The sequence below is a fragment of the Phyllostomus discolor genome, chromosome 8, assembly GCF_004126475.2.
Source record: "Phyllostomus discolor isolate MPI-MPIP mPhyDis1 chromosome 8, mPhyDis1.pri.v3, whole genome shotgun sequence".
NCBI classification, from domain to species: Eukaryota; Metazoa; Chordata; class Mammalia; order Chiroptera; family Phyllostomidae; genus Phyllostomus; species Phyllostomus discolor.
In genome coordinates, this window is record NC_040910.2 from 112,985,451 (window position 1) to 113,004,309 (window position 18,859).

The 18,859-nt window shown below is 64.3% G+C and overlaps 1 protein-coding gene across 1 annotated transcript in view; it reads left to right on the forward strand.

Moving 5' to 3' along the window:
* Positions 1-767: 767 nt before the first annotated feature.
* Positions 768-18,859, forward strand: part of LOC118496665 (collagen alpha-1(I) chain-like) — a 32,460-nt gene continuing 14,368 nt past the window's right edge. The window contains exons 1-6 of the mRNA XM_036009078.1: positions 768-777; positions 1,310-1,431; positions 2,141-2,551; positions 2,728-2,875; positions 3,085-3,301; positions 3,784-3,874. Of these exons, the coding sequence (XP_035864971.1) occupies positions 768-777; positions 1,310-1,431; positions 2,141-2,551; positions 2,728-2,875; positions 3,085-3,301; positions 3,784-3,874 (999 nt within the window). The remainder of the gene's footprint in view (positions 778-1,309; positions 1,432-2,140; positions 2,552-2,727; positions 2,876-3,084; positions 3,302-3,783; positions 3,875-18,859) is intronic.

The window sequence follows — 18,859 nt, forward strand, 5'->3', positions numbered from 1 at the left end:
GCGGCTCCTCCCTGCCCGGGGTGGAACGGCAGCGTCCTGGGCCAGATGGCGGCCGGGTGTCCATGGCTTGCCCAGTGGCCAAAGGATGGAGGAAGCCACGAGGAAGGGGGGGAGGCCAGCTGGGATCCCCCAAAACTACCGGAAACCAGGCGGGCCCGACTGCCACTTCCCTTCCCTGGCTGCGGGGCCCCCTGAAGCTCGGTGCCCGCCCACCCCCGCTGTCACCGGGTCGGAAACGCTGCGTGTAACAGGCACCTAGCGCAGGCGCGTCCCGCAGACCCACTCCTCCTGTGTCCTGAACTACCGAGACCTCGATGAGGCTCCGGGGTGTGTGGGGTGGATCTCCGAGGCCCCCGTGCCTGACAGTGTCCGCACCGTCGGCGCCGCAGCCCAGCGTGGGCTCGGCCGAGTTCACGGCACACCTCCACCTCACACGGAGCCGCCACTCCCCCCGCTCAGCCCCACGCGGAGGGGGGGGGGGCGTGCGGCAGGCAGCACGCTGTGCAGCGAGGGAGGGCCTCCAACGGCAGCCTCCGACAGGCGCTGGATGCCCCAGGCCGCGCCTGCTCGCCCCCCTGGACTCCTCCCCGCCCTCCCTGCTGGGGCGGGGGGGGGGCACCTCACTGTCCTCCTGTGCCGGGGGCTGCCGGGACTGTAGAGGAGGCGGGGGCCCTGCGTGGTTCTCCTGTGCCCCCTCCAGCGACGACCGCTCACCCAGAGCCGGCGAGAGAGGCGTGCCCTGCCCACGGCCGGCAGCACCCGGCGCGATGCCCCTGCGTGAGCCCAGAGACGTTCACTGCAGACTCGGGTGGTGGGGGGGTGCCGAGGGCTCGGGCAGACGGGGTGTGGCAGCATGAGGCGGGAACTCCAGGTGGCGCCTTGCCGCCACCCTCTCCGGGCCCCCCTGCAGTGAGAGGGGGCTGGGAGGGGAGGGGGCGAGGAAGGAGCCAGCTGAGGGGTTTGGTGGTTGCCCCCGGGGGGGGGGGGGGCGGTGGCTTGGAAGCTTCCAGAGTGATCCACCACGGGCCAGGGGCGGCCCCGGAGCTGGCCGACCCCTGGCAGATGACGGAGGGTTGCTGCTGTAACTTCCCGGACACCCGTGCTCCACTCTGGGGTCCCCCGGGGATCCCCAGGAAGCCTTCAAGGTGAACTCCATTTTCAAGGGTCAGTGAGGAGGTGCAGCGGGCACCCAGCCTGCTCCCCTTTCTCGGAGGAGGGGCACGCGGCTCACCTCCCGCTCCGAGGGGCAGCGGACAGGCTGACTGGTGTCTGGCCTGTGACACCCCCCACCCCCACACCCCCTCCCCAGCTCCGCCGCTCAGAACACCTCCCCATCTGGAGTCAGAGGAGCCGCTCCTGCAGAGGGCGGGAGGCCGTGCTGGGGAGGCGGCAGCCTTCTGCCGCAGCCAGCCACGAGGCACCACCTGGCAGGTGAGCCCCACAGCCTGCAGGAAGCAGACGCCCACTCATCATCCTTGTGGCCCGGTCTTCGCTTCCGCTCCTCTGGGCGAGGAGAGCAGACGGACGAGGGCTGGGCGGCCACTCGGTGCTGCCCGCGGGCCCGGGTGGGGGTCCCGGCCCCCGACACTGCCCTCCGTCTGTCTGGGGCTCTCCTCAGGCCGGCGAGCAGGGCCAGAAGAAAGGCGTGCCGGGGAGGGCTCCCACATGCGGGAGGCAGAGTGCGGTCAGCACACCGGGTAGATGCACGGCCCTTGGCAGGGCCCCCGGGGCCCACCCCCCACCCGGGGGTCACACCCTCCCGGTTCCCGCCGTGAACAGCTTCACAGGGGGGGCCACAGGGGGGGCCACAGGGGGGCCACTGTCACCTGAGCCTCTCCTGGGAAGACGGTGATGGGATTCCACAGGTGGGGCTGGCCGCCTGCGGGGCTGGGCCATCCTGGGCCTGAGCGTGGCAGGACTCTGGGGGACAACGCGGTCCCCCTCATCAGAGCACACAGCGGTGACCTCAGGGGGACGTGCCCAAGGAGCCCAGCGAGACTGGGGACTCGTGTCACCCCGAGCTGTCACTGCCCTGCCACGGGCAGCCCCACCCACGTGTCCCCTTGACCCCGATCCACCGCCTGTCCTTGGTGGGGAGGCCGCGCCTGAGAAAGGTCGCCCGAGACCCTCCGGTCCCCAGGATGTCACTGCCTGCCGTCCCTCGGAAGTGAAAATGGAAAGAACAGCACAAGGGCAACCACAGCTCCGGCCCCCCCTCCGGCGCCTCCCTGCCCCGGGCTCCGACCTCGCCAAGATTTATCGCGCGTCCCCTCCCGAAACGCCGGGCGGCCGGACTGCGCAGGCTCCGCCCCCGGCGCAGCCAGACCCCCGCAGCGGGCAGAAGGAGGAGCCTCCGAGGGGAAGCCCGCCCGCCGGGGAGCTGTCCGGCGCCGGGCTCCACGTGATGGACGGTTATGGACCGTCTGCACTTTCCGAGCGGGCAGATTTACGAGCGGCAGGGACAGCTCCGAGAGGGGCCATCACTGTGACTCACGGCCCTCTTCAGAGACACTCGCACCAGGCAGCTGCCCTCCTGCTGCCCGGGGCCCCGGTCAGGGCCGGCGAGAGGGGGCGGCGTCCGTCACGGTTTTCTGGGGTGGTTCTCCCCTGCCCCCCACCCCCGCCAGGGCAGGGCTGTCACAGGACTGGGGGGCAGGGGCACGAGGGGCCCCCTGCCTGGTTGAGCAGGGTCCCCCATGGCTACACCCTGGTGCTCCCGGCCGCCAGGGCGCGCCTTCTGCAGCGGGTGCTGGGCAGGTAGGGCCTGCCGCTGCGCCCCTCCCTCCTCGACCCCGGCCCCGGGATCCAGCCCAGGCCGCTGACACCAGGATCCTGCGGATGACGCGGCGAGCACACCCGGTGCTCCCGGGAGGCGGTGCGGCGCGGCACCTGTGTGCACGGGGGGCGGGGGACCCTGGAGGGCAGGCCGGCCCGGGTCAGGTGCCGCCCGGGAGGCCACCTGCACCACACGTCTCGGGAACCTTTTCCCGTTTCACAGGCGAGAGACCGCAGCCCACGCAGGTGCGTGGCAGGGCCGGGCTTCCAGCCCAGGTCCTTCTGACCCTCCCTGGCTGCTGCCCCCAGGCCCGGACGGCCACGCAGAGGGAGCCTGTCCCCCTGCCAGAGGCGGCCGGCCCCCTCCCCCAGGGACCTGGCAGGGACGGACTCGGGACGTTTGTCCAGTGGTCTCCGGTGGCCCCCGACGTGGCCCTGGGGTGAAGAAGCAAACGGAGCCCCCCAGCTCTGACCCCCGGGCCCCCGGCACCGCTGCTGCCTACTCCAGCCACAGCCCCCGCAGCAGGTGACACTGGCTCTCTGGTTGCTGCCTCGAAGACGAGACCACAGACCGGGCGAGGTCAGGGCGCTTTCTCCAGGCCACACGGCCAACCAGGTGGAGCCAGGGCCCCCCCTGCCCCCGGCTCTGCGCACAGGGCCCCACCGCCTGCCCTCCAGGGGGCGGGGAGCTGCTCGGAGCTTGGATGCCCTGGAGAACTTCCCTCCCCGGGGACCCGCCACTCTCCGACACGGGGGCCAGAGACCCCCGAGGTGATGCCCAGGTCCACGGCCCAGACCCGGCTGCCGAGGGCCCCGGAGTTGGCTGGGTCTTAACTGGGCTGCTGCTGAGAGCAGCAGCAGTTCGGTGAAATGGTTTTGTGCTGTTTTTATTTATTTCATCTTTTCTTTAGACACGCCAGTCCTGCTTGCCTCGCCCTGGGAGCTCCCCCGGGACTCCTTCATCTGGGGAGCCTCCAGGTGGTTCTCGCCCCACCCGCTGCCTCCCAGGCACTGCACCAACCTGTCGGACCCAACCCGCCTCACCCTGGGCGGGGGCACCCGGGCTGAGCTGGGACGCAAGGGCTGGGCAGGCGGCCAGGTGAGGAGGGAGGTGGGCGGGCTCCATGCAAACGGGAGCAGGATGCAGGCTCACCCTCCCACCCTCCCGGGTGTTTGCAGGGGGGAGGAAGGTGGGGGCTTGGTAGGGGGTGAGGACGGACTGGCAAGCAGGGGGGCACCCCTGTTTTGTGCCCCCGCCCTGCCTCTGGCCCCGCAGAACCGGCTTCCATCAGCTGGGAGGGCCACACTGCTCCTCACAGCAGGTGTGGGTGGGGGGACGGGGGGCACCTCTCCCTCGGGACCCGCGTGTCCCGTGGGTGGCCGATCCCAGAGATGGCTGCGGCTGAGCCATCGGTCACTGTGGTTTCTGAGCACCTGCACGGCGGCCAGCGTGAGGAGCCGAATGTGCTAGGTCAGTTCACCGAAGCTCCCGTGGCTGCCGTTTTGGAGAGCCCGGCTCTGGACGGCCCCGGGGCCTCAGGCTGCCCGAGCCCACCGGCCGCTGGCTGAGCGCAGGCCTCGACAAGACCCTCCTGCCCACAGCCCTGACACCTGAGCAGGCTCCTGGCCCCTGCGCCGTGGGAGGGGGCGCATCTCATCTGCCTCTGGCCTGAGACGTTTGGCTTCCCCGTGAAAACACCATGGACTTGTGAAATTAAATTCTCGGTGTGGACAGGGACAGGGACAGGGACAGGGCACGGGGAGGGAGCCCATGCAGCCAAGGGCCCGGGCTCTGGCCCTGGCGGCTGCCACACAGGGGACAGGGAAGGACAGGGCAGGCGGACAGCTGAGCCAGCAGGTGCCCCGGGCACCAGCTATGGCTGGAGAGGAGCAGGGGGAAGTCAGAGCCACAGGGGACCCTGCTGGGGGACCCCTCCCTGTCCCCTTCCCACCAGCTCGGACCTCCCCGAGAAGCAAGTGAGAATTTACGGACCCCTGTGACTTCCAGCCCAGCTCTGCTCCCTGGGGAAACCAGTCCCCTCCTGCTTGATTACTGTTATGATTATCTTCATGAGCGCTTGATAGAGCACAGCCCCCCCAACCACCCCCGGGGCTCCTGTGAAGGGCCGTTTCCCCGAACCCGCCCTCCGGCCCGGCCGAGCCCCCGCTGGCTGGCAACGGTCAGCCTCGGGGGAGGCCAGGCGCGGTGCCCCACTCTGTGTGTCCTCTCGCTCCGTGAAGATTATCGCTGACGGTGTCGTGGGGTCGCACCACAGCCCCGTGGCCCAGGAGGACCCCTTGAGCACAGCGCCCTGCCCAGCCCGGCAGCCACTGCAGACCTGAGCCTTCTCCCCTGGCGAGGAGGCTCGCAGTCCCCCGGGTGCTCCAGAGGGTAAGGCTCTCTGGCCCCTGCCTCTCGCTCCCGAACCCCAGGGAAACCCAGAGGGGGGCCCCCCCAGCCCAATGGCCGCCCCCTGGGGGCACGTCTGGGGAATGCAGAGAATCCCAGGGCCTGTCCTGGGGGCCCTGCCCCCTTGCTCTGCCAGGGGCCCTGTCCACGGCCTCCCACCCGGTTCCCCTTGCCCCGGGGCCAGCGGCAGCTGTGGGGACCGGGGCTCCGCCCCACGGCCCGCTCCCTCTCAGACCCTGGGTCCCAACCTTGTGCTGAGGTCTCGGACCAAGAGGGAGCAGCCTCGGGCTCCGGCAGGGTATCCACTCACACCCTCCACCCCAGAGTCGGCCAGAAGACCCCCCCCCCACACTGCGTCCTCTGCATCCGCCGCTGAGGAGGGAAGCTGTCCTGAGCAATGGGCCACCAGACGGACCCCAGAAACTGTGTGGAGTGCCTGCGGGGGCACACACGTGTGGGGGGGCCTGCTGCTCCCCCACCCGAGGTCAGCGCTGCCTGGGGGTGGGCCAAGCCTCCCCTGTCCACTGTGCCCCCAACGGAGGACCCAGGTAGTGCACCCCGCACCCCGGGATGGGTCTGGGGTTGCCCTGGGCCACCTTCTGGGGCAGAATTCTTGGGGTGGAAGGAAGGAGTTCCATGTCCCCAGCCCCCGACACTCACCAGTTCCGGTTCCCCGACAGGAAAGCCGGCCCTGGGGGGTCGGGGGTCCTGGAGTCTCAGCGCAGGTTTGCACCCCACTTCCAGGCCGGAAGAGGCTGCCGCCCTCACCACCGAGGCCCCGGGGAGCTCACCACCTCGGAGCCCTGGCCGCGGGGACGGCCATGCTGGCTTCCCCCTGCCCTGGCCGCTGCTCTCCGGGGGCTTCTGCATCATTCCAACCTAGTGTTTGGGTTCCTTTTTTGGTTTTAATTAAAGATTTTATTTATCTTAGAGAGAGGGGAAGGAACAGAGAAGGGGAGGGAGAGAAACATCGATTGGTTGCTTCTCCTCTGCACCCCAACTGGGGACCAAACCCGCAACCTGGGCACGTGCCCTGACTGGGAATCGAACTGGTGACCTTTGCTTTGCAGGTCGACGTCCAGCCCACGCAGGGCCTCCCCGGTTAGGGCTTAGGGTCTGTTTGCACGAGTGTATGTCTTGCCTCATTAGCTGACCTGTGTACCTACACACGCATTTTTTCTAATTAAACCTTTAAGCTAACATCTGCAGACTCTGGCCCTAGGCCCCCATTTCTAACCACGCCCTGGGCCTCCTGCCCACCCCCAATCCCGGATGCATTCACAAGGCAGGAGCCACGTCCCGTGTCTGCCCACGACACCCCGCCCCACCCCTCGTGGCCTTGCAGTCTCGCCGGCACACCCGCCTCCTCCCGTGCTCGGCCTCCATCTCCCCCTGGCACAGCTGCCTTCGTCTTCAGGTCCACCAGCCTCCTCACAGCCCGGCCCTGGCCCCACAGTGCCCCTCCGCCCCCGCCTCTGACTGCCCCTCATCGCCTGGCATCCACAACGGCCCCACCAGGGCCTCTCTGGTGGGCTTTCCCCTGAGTCAAAGCCAGAGCTCTCAGCGTGGGTTCAAGGCCCCCCTCCCCAGCTGGCTCCACGGGCCCAACGCAAATGCCTTCCCGTCCCCTCCCCAGGCCCCAGAGGAGCCGCTGCCTGCCGCCGAAGGGCCGCCCAGCGCCCACCCAGCGCCGGCTCAGCACGCGGGGCGTCTCCACGGGTTGAAGATCCCCGGTCTCCAAAGAGATCAGGTGCTCCCGGGAGCCAGGCGCAGGGCCGTGCTCTTCCGGAACCGCCGCCCCGGCCCCGCTGTTCCCAGGGGGCGCCAGTCTGTCTGCAGGCCGGGGACCACCCCCATCTCAGCGGAGCCCGGCACAGGGAGTCCGCAGAACCCGATTTCACCAGGACAGCTTTCCCAAGGCCCGCGGGGTCGAAGGGGGTCGTTCTCAGCCCGGGCAGCTCCCCCCAGCAGCGACGTCCACCCCGTGGCAGCCGATGGTCACCCCACCACCTTGGAGCGCTGTGTTTTCGGTCCTCGCTCCGCAGTGAGGGTGGGCGGGACGGCCGCCTCCCCGGGCAGCTCCGGGCTCCTGGGTGCATCCCCTCTGGCCCCGCCCCCAGCGGGGCGAGTGCATGGATCGTCCCCCGAGGCCCAGAGAGGACTGCGCCCCCCAGCGGCCCATCCCTGCCGCCCTTCACCAACCCGCCCTGCCGCTCCCTCACCCTCGCCTGCAACCTCAGGGTTCGGATCCCGTTTCCACCCTGGAAACCGGAGCAGCCGCTCCGGCCTGGACGTGGGGCCCGCGGGGGGAAGGAGCCATTCGAAGCGAAGCTCTTTTATTTTTTTATGCTGCTGAGCAAAGCAGGGATCGGGCTGAGCACAGCTGTCAGGGAGGCAGCGCGGTGATAAATCGACAGGCTGCCCGGGGCGGGAGACGGGAGGGAACGAGGAGGGGCCCGGGGCACCGGGGAGGGGGGCAGGGCCAGCCCCCAGCACCCGAGTCAATGGGCTGGACTGAGGAGGGGCGTGGGGAGGGCGGGGGCGGGGCACAGAGACGGGGACACAGGAGGAGAGCCCCAGAGACTCAGAGACAGAGAGAGGCCCAGAGGCCGCCAAGCCCCACGGAGACACAACTGGTCACCTCACAGCCTCGGGGAGGCCCGTATCCACTCCAAGGAGTCTGGGAGAATGTTGTCCTCCTCCTAAAGTATTTTCATTTTTAAAAAGTGGCCGCCCAGCTTCTCCTGCTCACGAAGCCCCCGAGGCCCCCGGGACCCCGAGAGCGACCTCGGGTCCAGGTCCCTGCACCCCGGGGCACACCGCCGCCCGTGCCCCGCCCTCCCATCAGCACCCGACGTCTCGCCCTCCCAGGCCACTGCTCTCACTCACAGAGCGAGCATCCCGTTCAGCCCAAGGCCGCCCCCCGCCCCCAGCCAGCCCCTCCCCGCCCAGCCCGCTGGGGCCTGGCTCCCCTGGAACTAGCCACTCCTTCAAGGCCGGACAGAGCTGGGGCTCTGCAGGCGGAGGAAAGGCAGACACGGAGAATAACGGGGGGTGGGGGGAGGACTCTCCGGGGTCCGGGGGCCCTCCCTGGTGGCTGACAGCCCTTGGGAGGCAGTTAAAGCCGCACAACAGAAAGTGCAGGGCCCGTGCGTCCACGGTCCCGAGGCCCCGCCGGGAGGAACTGCACCAGCCAGCACGCCAGGACGCCGAGGGGCCGGGTTCCTGAGTCCACCGGCCGCCGTCCTTTCTGGAATTAAAACAGCGAGGGGACCCAGGCGTGTGCTTATGGAAGCATGTGCGTGTGCATGCGTGTACACACGTGCACGGGAACGCCCAAAGAAAAGTCAAGTGTTCCTGCCTATTTTTTCTGCGGCTTCCGGATTTCCCGCCTCACACTGCTCGGCCGGGGGCGCCCCCCCACCCCCCCACTGGTAGTGGAGACGCCGTCTCGGCACTCTGCCCTCCTCCTTCGTGGGCTCAGCTGTTCCTGGGCCTGCAGGCGGGGAGGCAGGGAGACGTGCACCCCCACCCGGCCCTCGCTGTCACCCTGCGGCCACCCTGCGGGCCAGTTCCCCAGAAAACGACACCATGTCCCCTCCTCTGCAACCCGTCTCCCTCTGGGTGCTGTTTCTCCCCGAGTCACCCCGCCCAGGACGGCGGGTGACGGGCATCTTCCTCGGGCCTCGCGTTCTCCCGGCCACGTGGCTGCAGGTAGGATCCCACGCTGTTCTCGGCTGGTGTCCTCCCGGCCCTGGAAACGCGGCTGCTTTCCTCCCGCGTCTGGGGTTTCCGTGGAGATCCCCGCGCTCACCCGGTGCCTGTTCTCTGCACACGGTGTCCCCTTCCTCTCCAGACGGCAGGTCTCCTTCTCTTTAGGGTTTTTATTTTCCCGTCTCGGTTTCCTTGTAACTGTGTAGCTTTAATTTCCCCTCATCTCTCCGCTTTGACGCTCCGGGACCCTGTAATCCTGGGGCCGTTCCTGTCGCTCTGTTCTGACGGCGGAGATTTTATTCCCACGTTCTCTGCGAACACACCCTGTCCTCACACTTGAATCTCTCTCTCTCCGTCAGACGCTGTTTCTCAGGCACGAGCCCTGTCACGTCTTAGAGCTTTTCCCTCTGTCTTCTGTGCGTCCCGTCCACTTTCCCGGCGGATTCATCGGCCAGAGCCCTCAGTCCGCGGAGTCCTCCGCTGGCCTGCGTGTGCGCGTGCCCCTAACTCCAGCGCGGACGCCGGGACGCCTCATGCTTCTGCTCGTTCCCCTCGCGCCTGCTGGGTCTCCTGGTCCTCGCTGCACTTGCTCGTGTGGCCTCCCTGCGCTCCGTGTGGTTAGCGGGCCAGTCCGTGACGCCGGCCTCCGCTCCGGCCGGAATCTGGAAGAACCTGCGACCCAGGTCGCCGCTCCGTTTGTTCCCTGCTGCGGCCGAGCAGGGGTCTTGTCCTGCGCGCGAGCCGGCTTCCCTCCGCGGGAGCTGCTGCTCTCCCCGCAGTGTGTCTGGGGCGGGGGGGCGGGCGGGGGAGCCCCAGGGGACGCTCTTCCACGCACCCTCCCCGGGTCAGAGCCCCCCCCCCGCCACACTTGCACCGCTGAGGTCCCTCAGACCTGGTTGGTTCGCCGTCCCAGAGCACAGGGCTCCGAGGCTCCGGTGCCGGCCACCCACGCCCGAGCTCTGCAGGCCCCGCTTGTCCCAGGTCCCTGGTGGCAGGAGCTGGGACAAGCTGCTGCCTCCACTGTCCCCTCCACCCTCTCCCGCCACGGCTGTGCTTGGCCACCTCCCACCCCACGCCAGGGGCTCAGCCCCACGCAGACAGGACGGAGACCCATCTGTCCCCCACCCCCACCGCCTCAGGTCCCTCTGCTGTCCCCGGGGAGGACTCTGGTGCCGGGGGTCGCTCACTGGTCCTGCTCCTCGAGCCTCAGAACCGACCCAGCACGTGGAAGGCAACGTGGCCGAAGCCGACCCTTGACCTGCCCACTCTCCCGGAGCCTCCACTCCCCTGGGCTCCGTCGTCCAGGCACACAGCCCCTTAGACACCCGGGCAGTTGGGCGTGTCCCTGTACAAGGGCAGCCTTTCGCCCTCCCCACCTCTACCCGCCCGCCCACCGCGGGGCTGCTCTGGGCTCCGTGCCTCCCCCTGCCGGGCACCCTGCCGCCTCAGGGCCAAGGCAGTGGCTCCCCCCGTCACCCTGCCCACCCTCCAGGTCTCTGCTGACACTGCCCACTCTCAGGGCGGCCCTCCAGCCCAGGCACACCCCCTGTGAGCCCCATGCATTTCCTGCCATTCACCATCCTCTGGTGTTTCTATTCGTTTGGTGTCTGTCCGCTGTCTGTCCATCCCCCGGAACCAAGTGCTGCCTGCACGGCCTCTGCCCCCAGCACCCAGCGCAGCCCCGGAATCCAGCGCGTGCTCAGCAGGGCCGTGCCCCCGGACTCAGAGACGGGTGAGGGGAGCCCTGGCGGCCCACCCCCATCAGGACCACAGGGCCTGGGGAAGCGGAGGCCGCCAGGGTTTCCCTCCCGGAGACGGAGCGGCACCTGACAGGCTCGCTGTGTGTTTGCACGAGTCTCCTGGGTCCTTCGAAAGGGACGTGCAAGGCTCTAATTATCTCGGTTGGCAGGGTCCGACCAGGTTCGCCACCACCACCGGGTGGCCCCCTCCCCTCCCCGCAGGACCACTAGTGGGTGACATTGCTAACAGCCCACCCTTTGACCAGGGGGCTCCCCGGCCGACCTCCCCCATTCAGGTCCCCGAATGGGGTCATTCTGCTTCACGGGGTCACCGTCTTGCAAACTCCCACGGGTCTGAAACAGGGCCCTGCGGGGGACCTGGCGTATTTCTCAGGTGGAAATGCACAGAGTGGTGACCCAGGGGACGTGGGGCAGGGACGCGGTGGGGGGAGGGGCGGGGGGGAGGGGGAGGGAAGGGCCGGTCTGGACCGGCCCCATCCTGCCGAGAACGCGGCACCCACGGGGAGGGGTGGCCGCAGGAGCCCGTGCCCCCCTTCCAACCGCACACGGAGCACTTGGGCCACTTGAGGGCTGCAGAGCAGGTGGAGCGCCCTTCGCAGGCACCTCCCCTCTGCTTGGGGCCCCCCTTCTCTCCACCTGAGCCCAAGACCGGGGACCCCGCGGGCTGCAGAGGAGTCCGGGCCCTCCCCCGCGGCTCTCCGGCTGCTGCCGGCTGCGCGGCGAGGCTCCCGGACCGCTGATTTCAACGCACGATGGACACGAAAAAGCTGAATATGCCCGAGTGCGCTATTTATTTTTAAACCGCGGTTCCGGGGAGAGCAGGAAAATTCCAGCGCCGCTCAACGTCGGACAGGCCCCGCCCCCCCCCAACCGGTTATGTAACCCGGGAGCCGGGCGGCTTGCCGTGCGGACGCCTGGCTCCTGCCCAGCTCCAGGCGTCCCTGAGTCCGTACACTGCCCCCGCCCTCCCAGCCCACGCTGCTGCGCCGTGAACTGGGGGCTACGGCGGCTTGGGGGGGCTCGCCCCAGCTGAGCTCCAGACTCGAGCGTTCTGCCTCCTTGACGTTCTGTACGAGCTGGAGTGGCACACCTGTCTGGTCTGCGGTCCAGCGGGGAGCTCTGATCTCCGGGGTTGGCGCCGAGGGCCGGCCACCCCCGACCGGGGGCAGGCGGTGTGGGCCCCTGGGGGCCGCTGGGGGCCCCTCGCCGGCAGGACACGCGCTCGCTCGCCATGAAACAGGCTGAGCCCAGCCCCGCTGAGCGCTCCGGCCCGGCTGAGCGCTCCTCCACCGCTCACCTCCGGGAGAGGCTATTATCTCGAGTGTTCACCCGAGTGCTCGAAATGGAGGCCTGGCCGTGACACCTGGGGAGCAGGTGCCTCTCGCCCCCGGGACACACCTGCCCCGGACCAGCCCCGCCTGGGCCCCAGACACTTCCACACACACCGACCCCCGAGAAACACCGCCGCCCCCGGTGCTGCGGCTGCTGCCCTAGAAAGCTCCGCACGCTCCCCAAAGCGCAAACACAGCGGCTAGAGATTACGCAATGTGGCGGGAGGGGCGGTGTGCATGCGTGTGCGTGTGTGTGTGTGCGTGCGCGTGCACGGGCACATGACCTCTAAACCAGGAGGCGGCCACTTGCTTGCAACCTGACCAGAACAAAACAAAACTCTAAGATATTTTTTAACTGAGATTTTAAAAAAGATTTTATTTATTTATTTTTAGAGAGGGAAGGGAGGGAGAAAGAGAGAGAGAGAGAAACATCAATGTGCGGTTGCTGGGGGCCGTGGCCTGCAGCCCAGGCATGTGCCCTGACTGGGAATTGAACCTGCGACACTTTGATTCGCAGCCCGCGCTCAATCCACTGAGCTATGCCAGCCAGGGCTCACTAAGATATTTTTAAAACTACGAAAGATACTCAAAGGCATGTGTTGAACCTGAAAGAATTAAGAGGGGGAAGAAAACAGGTTTGTTTTTTAACTTGCTGTTTCCCAATGTTAATAAAAGCATTTAGCGACTCCCGGTCAAGATGGCGCACAGGTAAAGAAGGCTCGCCCCCTCGCACAGCCACATCGAAACTACAACTAAACTACGGAGCAGCCATCACTCAGGACCGTCAGGAATGGAGTTGAACGGAGGTCTCACAGCTGTGGGATTAAAGAAACCACACCCATCCAGACGGGTAGGGGGGGCAGAGACACTGAATGGGCTGGCCCCACCCCCACACGCGGTGGGGACAAATTCAGGAGCGATGCCTCAGGACTGAGCAGTCCCAGCCCGGGGTTCTAGTGCCTGGAAGATACGTCCCCGTAATTTCTGGGGACTATGTTGGTGGAAGAGACTTCTGGAGCCCCACGCAGTTCCCCTTGAAGAACCCAAACACATATTCACTCCCTCTGAGCTCTGGCTCTGGGGTGGCAGCTCAAAAGGCACCAGGGGCACACAGGGAGGAACTGAAGTGTGTGGCACTAAGGTGGGAGCTGGGGGACAGCTTTCTCCCAGACAGAAAGGCGGGCAGAGGCCATTGTCCCTTTCCTGAACCCTCCCCACACAGAGCCACAGTGTCAGTGGGTGGAGGCCATAGCTGAGACTCCACCCACCTGGCCAGCACTCTTTGCCCCCCCAAGATACCCTGAGACTCTGTCCCACCCAATTTACGGGCCCACCCAAATGGTTAACAGAGACTTTTCCATATGAATGGCTGGTCTTGGCTCATGCTTCATGACTTCCTAAATCCTCTCAAACAACCAACAGCTGGTCTCAGGGAGCCCCAAGCCCTGGTACCTCTTGCTAAATGGCCCCAGGCCCGGCACAAGCAGCTGAGCCAGATTAGATTCAAAGTTCGGCTTCGCCTGGGCATCTCCAAGCCCAGCACAAGTAGCAGCCACCTCGGATTGCTTTACAGCCCAGGGTGGCCCTGGGAAAAATGCAGGTAAGGGTTGACCTTGGCCTGCACCATCCAGGAAACTCCAGAGCTGGTGCACCCAGTGGACAGCTACAGACCATATCAGACACCACCACCCTGCCCCTGCACAGCTGATCCTCCACGGAAGGCGGAGGTGGGTGGTCAGTGGTCACAGCCAGTCCTTGCAGCTGACTGGCCTGGGTAAACCCCTCCCACTGACCTGCCAATGGCAGCCCAGGCTCAACTACAAGAGGAGGGTGTACTCCACCCACACAAAGGGCACACCTTGAGTACCCAGCTTGGGGGATAGGGGAGGCTGTGCCCTGGACCCTACAGGACACCTGCTGCATTAGGCCACACCAACAGGACACGGAGTCAGAGCAGCTCTCCCTGACACACAGCAACAGACACAGGGAGGCTGCCAAAATAAAGAGACAAAGGAACACGGCCCACATGAAAGACCAGAACAAAAACTCCAGGAAAAGAAGGAAACAAAAGGGAGATAAGCAACCAATCAGATGCGGAGCTCAAAACCCCGGCTACAAGGATGCTCAAGGAAACTCAGTGCGGACCTCAGCAGCATAAAGAAGACCCAGTCAGAAACGGAGGCTCACTAATTGAAATACAGAACAATTTACAGGAAACAACAGTAGGTGGAGGAAGCCAAGAATCAAATCAGTGGTTTGGAACGTAAGGAGACAAACAAACAAACAAAAGCAATCAGAACACCCAGAGGAAAAAGAATCCAAAAACCAAGAACAGAGTAAGCAACCTCTGGGAGTGTGACAGGGTGCAGCCAGTTGGGGGGGGCAAATAGGGATTTGCAATGGGGTCCAGAACTTGGGGTGTCCAGGAAATATTAGAAATACACATATATAGGGTGTCCTCACCCCCACCAGCCTGAGCTGGGGGATGGGACTCGTGGAGCAGGGCCGTTGAGAGCTGTTTTGTACAGCAACAGCTTTGCAGATAACCTCCGGAATGGTCGTTTAACATGTCCATAACCTTTACTGGTTCCATGGATATGTTAAACCTCTGTGGCCATGCTCTGAGCCAGGGGGATGGGAGTGACTTCAACCCGTGATGTAACTGGGAGGCAGCCCCCCCTCCCGCCCCGGTTACAGCACCTGCGGGAGAGCTTGGAGATGATTGGCTCCACGCCATGGGGCCACACCTGCCCGGACTTACTATGGCAGCCCAGCAGAGCTGGAAGGATACGGGGATGCTGGCAGGTGTAACTGATTGTGGGAGGAGTCGGAAGCGGTGCGGGGGAGGAAGACTGACGCGGGGATTTAAACCCGGGGCGGCAGCCATGCTGGGGCTTTTGGGGACCACGCAGCTTGGGCAGAGGAGAACCACGGACTTCTATTTCTTTTTCTGAGACATGGGTAAAGGGGGAAAGAAGGACTATATATTTGTGGGTGTTCTAAAGGACTTTGGGATCTCAATGAAGACATTAAGTTATTACTCTTAAGTTTGTCTAATTCTTTAAATAAATAATCCCTTTCCTTTTCACCAATCTCTGGCGTTGAGAGACGTCTTTCCCTGGTGGGGGGCAAGGTGAACCTAGTACAGGGGGGGCCCCAGAGCACAAGGGTGGGTCCACTCGGTAATAGCATACCATTCACCGCCCCCATCCCAGACCTGTTCTGTAGCAGAACTTCAAGTGTTCCAACATTCACATCGTAGGGGTGCCAGAAGGAGAAGAGAAAGAGAAAGAAATTGGAAATCTGTTTGAAAAAATGACGAAAGAAAACTTCCCTAATTTGGTGAAGGAAACAGACACACAAGACCAGGAAGCACAGAGGGTCCCAAACAGGAGATGAACCAAAGAGGCCCACTCCAAGACACGTCATAATTAAAGTGTCAAGGATTAAAGAGACAGAGAGAATCTTAAAAGCAGCAAGAGAAAAGCATTAGTTACCTACAGGGGAGTTCCCCTAAGACTGTCAGCTGATTTCTCAGAAGAAACTCTGCAGGCTGGAAGGCACTGGCAAGAAACAATCCAAGTCATGAAGAGCAGGGACCTGCAGCCAAGATGCTCCACCCAGCAAAGACACCATTTAGATGGAAGGGCAGACAAAGAGCTTCCCAGACAAGAAAAAACTAAAGGAGTTCATCATCACCCAACCATTATTATGTGAAATACTACAAGGACTTATCTAAGAAAAAGAAGATCAAAACTATGAACAACAAAATGGCAATAAATACATATCTATCAACAACTGAATCTAAAAAACAAACTAAGCAAACAAGAAGGACAGAGACAGAATCATGGATACAGAGAGCACTGTGGTGGTTGCCAGATGGGGGGGTGGGGGAGAACGGGTGAGGAGGGGAGGGGGTTAAGAAGCACAAACAGGCAGTCACAGAACAGCCGTGGGGCTGTAAGGTACAGTGTAGGAAATGGAGCAGCCAACAAACTTACACTCGTGACCCAGGGACATGGACAGTGGTGGGGGGACTGCCTGAGGGAGTGGGGGGTGCTGGGCAGAGGGGGAGAAGGGGAAAAATTGGGACAATGTAATAGCGTAAGCAATACAATATAATTTTAAAAAGTAAAAGAACCTTAAACTGATACCAAAAAAACTATTTAGTGACTCATCTCATGTTAAAACTTGCTAAATCAAGGATTTTTTTCCTTCTGTATTATAGCGACTTCCACTTGCCAGATCCTAAAGGAGCCCTTTTTCTGCATCAGGGATTCGAGGGTGGGGGGGTGGAGCTGAAGCGTCCCCCCTCCCACTGGGCGGGTGGCTCTGTCTGCACGAGCTGCCCCCGCACTCACCCACCAAGCCCTCGGCTTCCAGCTCAGTGCCTCACCCACCTCCTCCACGAAAGTGGCTCCCTTTGGGGGTTCCGATCACATGTGGGTTCCACCCCAGGGTCCGGCCCCCAAGTCGTGGGTCGGCCCCAGCACCACACCAAGGCTCAGGAGACACTCTGAGGCCAAGATAGGGCCTCCCTCCCGCTCTCCCCTCCCCTCCCACCCAGAGCCCTGCAGACCGTGCCTGGGGTGCTGGGAACCCTCAGAAATGGGTCCGTCTCATTAGACCAGGCCGACCGACGCACCGTCAGCACAACCCCAACGTTCTCAGCAGCTTCGGGGGCTGAGGGAGAAAACCGAGGTTCAGATCAGCTAGGTGGGCTGCACCTTACCCCGAATTCACCTCCCACCACGAGGCTTGGGGCCAGGGGGGTTGGCTGACTGCCAGGACACCCCCCCCCCCAGGGCTGCCAGACGTAGCAAATAAAAATGCAGATGCCCCGTGAGATATGAATGTCAAGTGAACAACAAAGACTTTTTAGTACGAGTATACATCAGATACTAAAATTTATTTATCTGTAAGTCAAACTCAACTGTACTTCACCCAGCAGCCTCCAGCCCCTACCTCCCCCGAGTCCACAGAGAGGTGTTCGCCGTGGCTGCAGCAGGTGAGGGGTCGCCCTGCGGGGGGGGGGCACCCTCGGCCCAGGCCGCCGGCCCACTGTGCCTGGCATCCTGGTAGAGGCGGAGTCCCCACTCCCCTGCAGACCACCGCAGGCCCGGCACACTGGTTCCAGCAGGTTCTGCTGGGTCGAACCATCTACTGCACTGGGCTCTTCGGAGGCGGAGGGGGCATCATTTTTTTTTAAGATTTTATTTATTTATTTTTAGAGAGGGAAGGGAGGGAGGGAGAGAGACACACACACACACACATTAATGTGCGGTTGCTGGGGGCCGTGGCCTGCAACCCAGGCATGTACCCTGACTGGGAATTGAACCTGCGATGCTTTGGTTCGCAGCCCGCACTCAATCCACTGAGCTACGCCAGCCAGGGCAAGGGGTGTCATTTTTACTTCTTGATTTTTTTCATGTTAGCAGCCAGCGTGCCACTGACCGGGTGTCTTACCCTCCCTCAGCCTTCCTGACCCCCACGCACCTTCGCTGATGGGTATTTTCCGCGCGCTGAGCCCGAGAAGCCCCGTGTTTAGGGATGCTGGACACTTCAGAGGGGCGAGCTTCCAGACCCACGGGCAGAGGCCCTGGAGAACTACGCACACGTTAAAACAACCCCACAAAGGCAGCCAGCTTGGGAGCTGAGAAACCCACTGGCCAGCCAGCCTCGGCTGGCAGGGAGCCCTGTGACTGCCTGGGCACCCCCCGAAACACAGCAACCCGGCCACCGTGAGGGGGCCAGCCCAGACAGGGCCGGGCCTGGACAGTCCCTAGCCCGGGGCTCCCTGGGGTCAGGCTCCGCAAGGGGGCAGTTTGGGACCAGGAGGTGGGAAGTCAGTCCCCTTGAGGCCGAGTCCCCAGGGCACGGAAATCTGTCCGCTGGCTTCAGAGACCCAGCGGGCTGGGCTGGCAGCGGAGGGGTTCCTGGCTGGGCCTCGGGGCCCCCGCTGCAACATCCAACCGCGGCAGAGGCGCGAGGAGGAAGCCGGGAGGCTCCCTTCCACCATCTGTGTTAATTTACAGGGTCTTCGGTATCGACAATTTAGGCGGCGCCAGACGGTGTCGCAGCGCCCCTCGGCACTGGGCCGCGGAGACTCAGAAACGTGATCACAAATGTTAATTGAGAAAAGTTGCTCTGGATCAAATTCCTTGACTTTTTTTTTTTTAAGAAACTAATTATGTGGGGGGAGGGCAGCAGTCACGTGAGTTTTAACTTAGCTGCGGTAAAATCGGGGCGTGGCGGCCCGCGGGCTGGTGGACTGTGCGTGATCGCCGCGGGAGCGGGCAGCCTGTCTGGGTTGTCCCCGCCGCTGTCCCTTTCCGGCCACAGAGGCGCATGTCCTGGGGGGGAAGGCAAGGACGCGGGCAAAGGGACAAACGCCCCCCACGTCCGCAGACACCCACATTTGGCCTCGAAGGTTTGGAAGACGGTGACCACGGGTGCTGTCCTTCTGACCCGCCCCCGCCCCCCCTCATCGGACACCACCCCGCAGACAGTGGGTCATGTCCCCCCACGCCTGCCCTCGCCCCGCCTTCTGCCGACCGGTCCGCCCATGACGTCACCAGCGGGCTCAGCCAATGAACCGCTCCGTTCAGCTCCCTCCGCCTTCCGCGACGGAACCCTCCGCCGTCCCCCTCCCGTCCTGCAGATGTCCCCAGGGTCCCCAGGGCGATGGGAAGATTCCGCCGCCGCAGCACGCCCCGTGCTCAGTGGGGTCAGGAGGATTCCCGAAACACCTCCGAACCCCTCGGCCACCACCTCTTGTCCCCGAGCGCAGCAGGCCTCCCGCCTGGGTGCCCCAGCCGGCAGGGGCCGTCGGTGGCAGGGGACCCCCTCCCGGCTCCCTCCCTCCCACA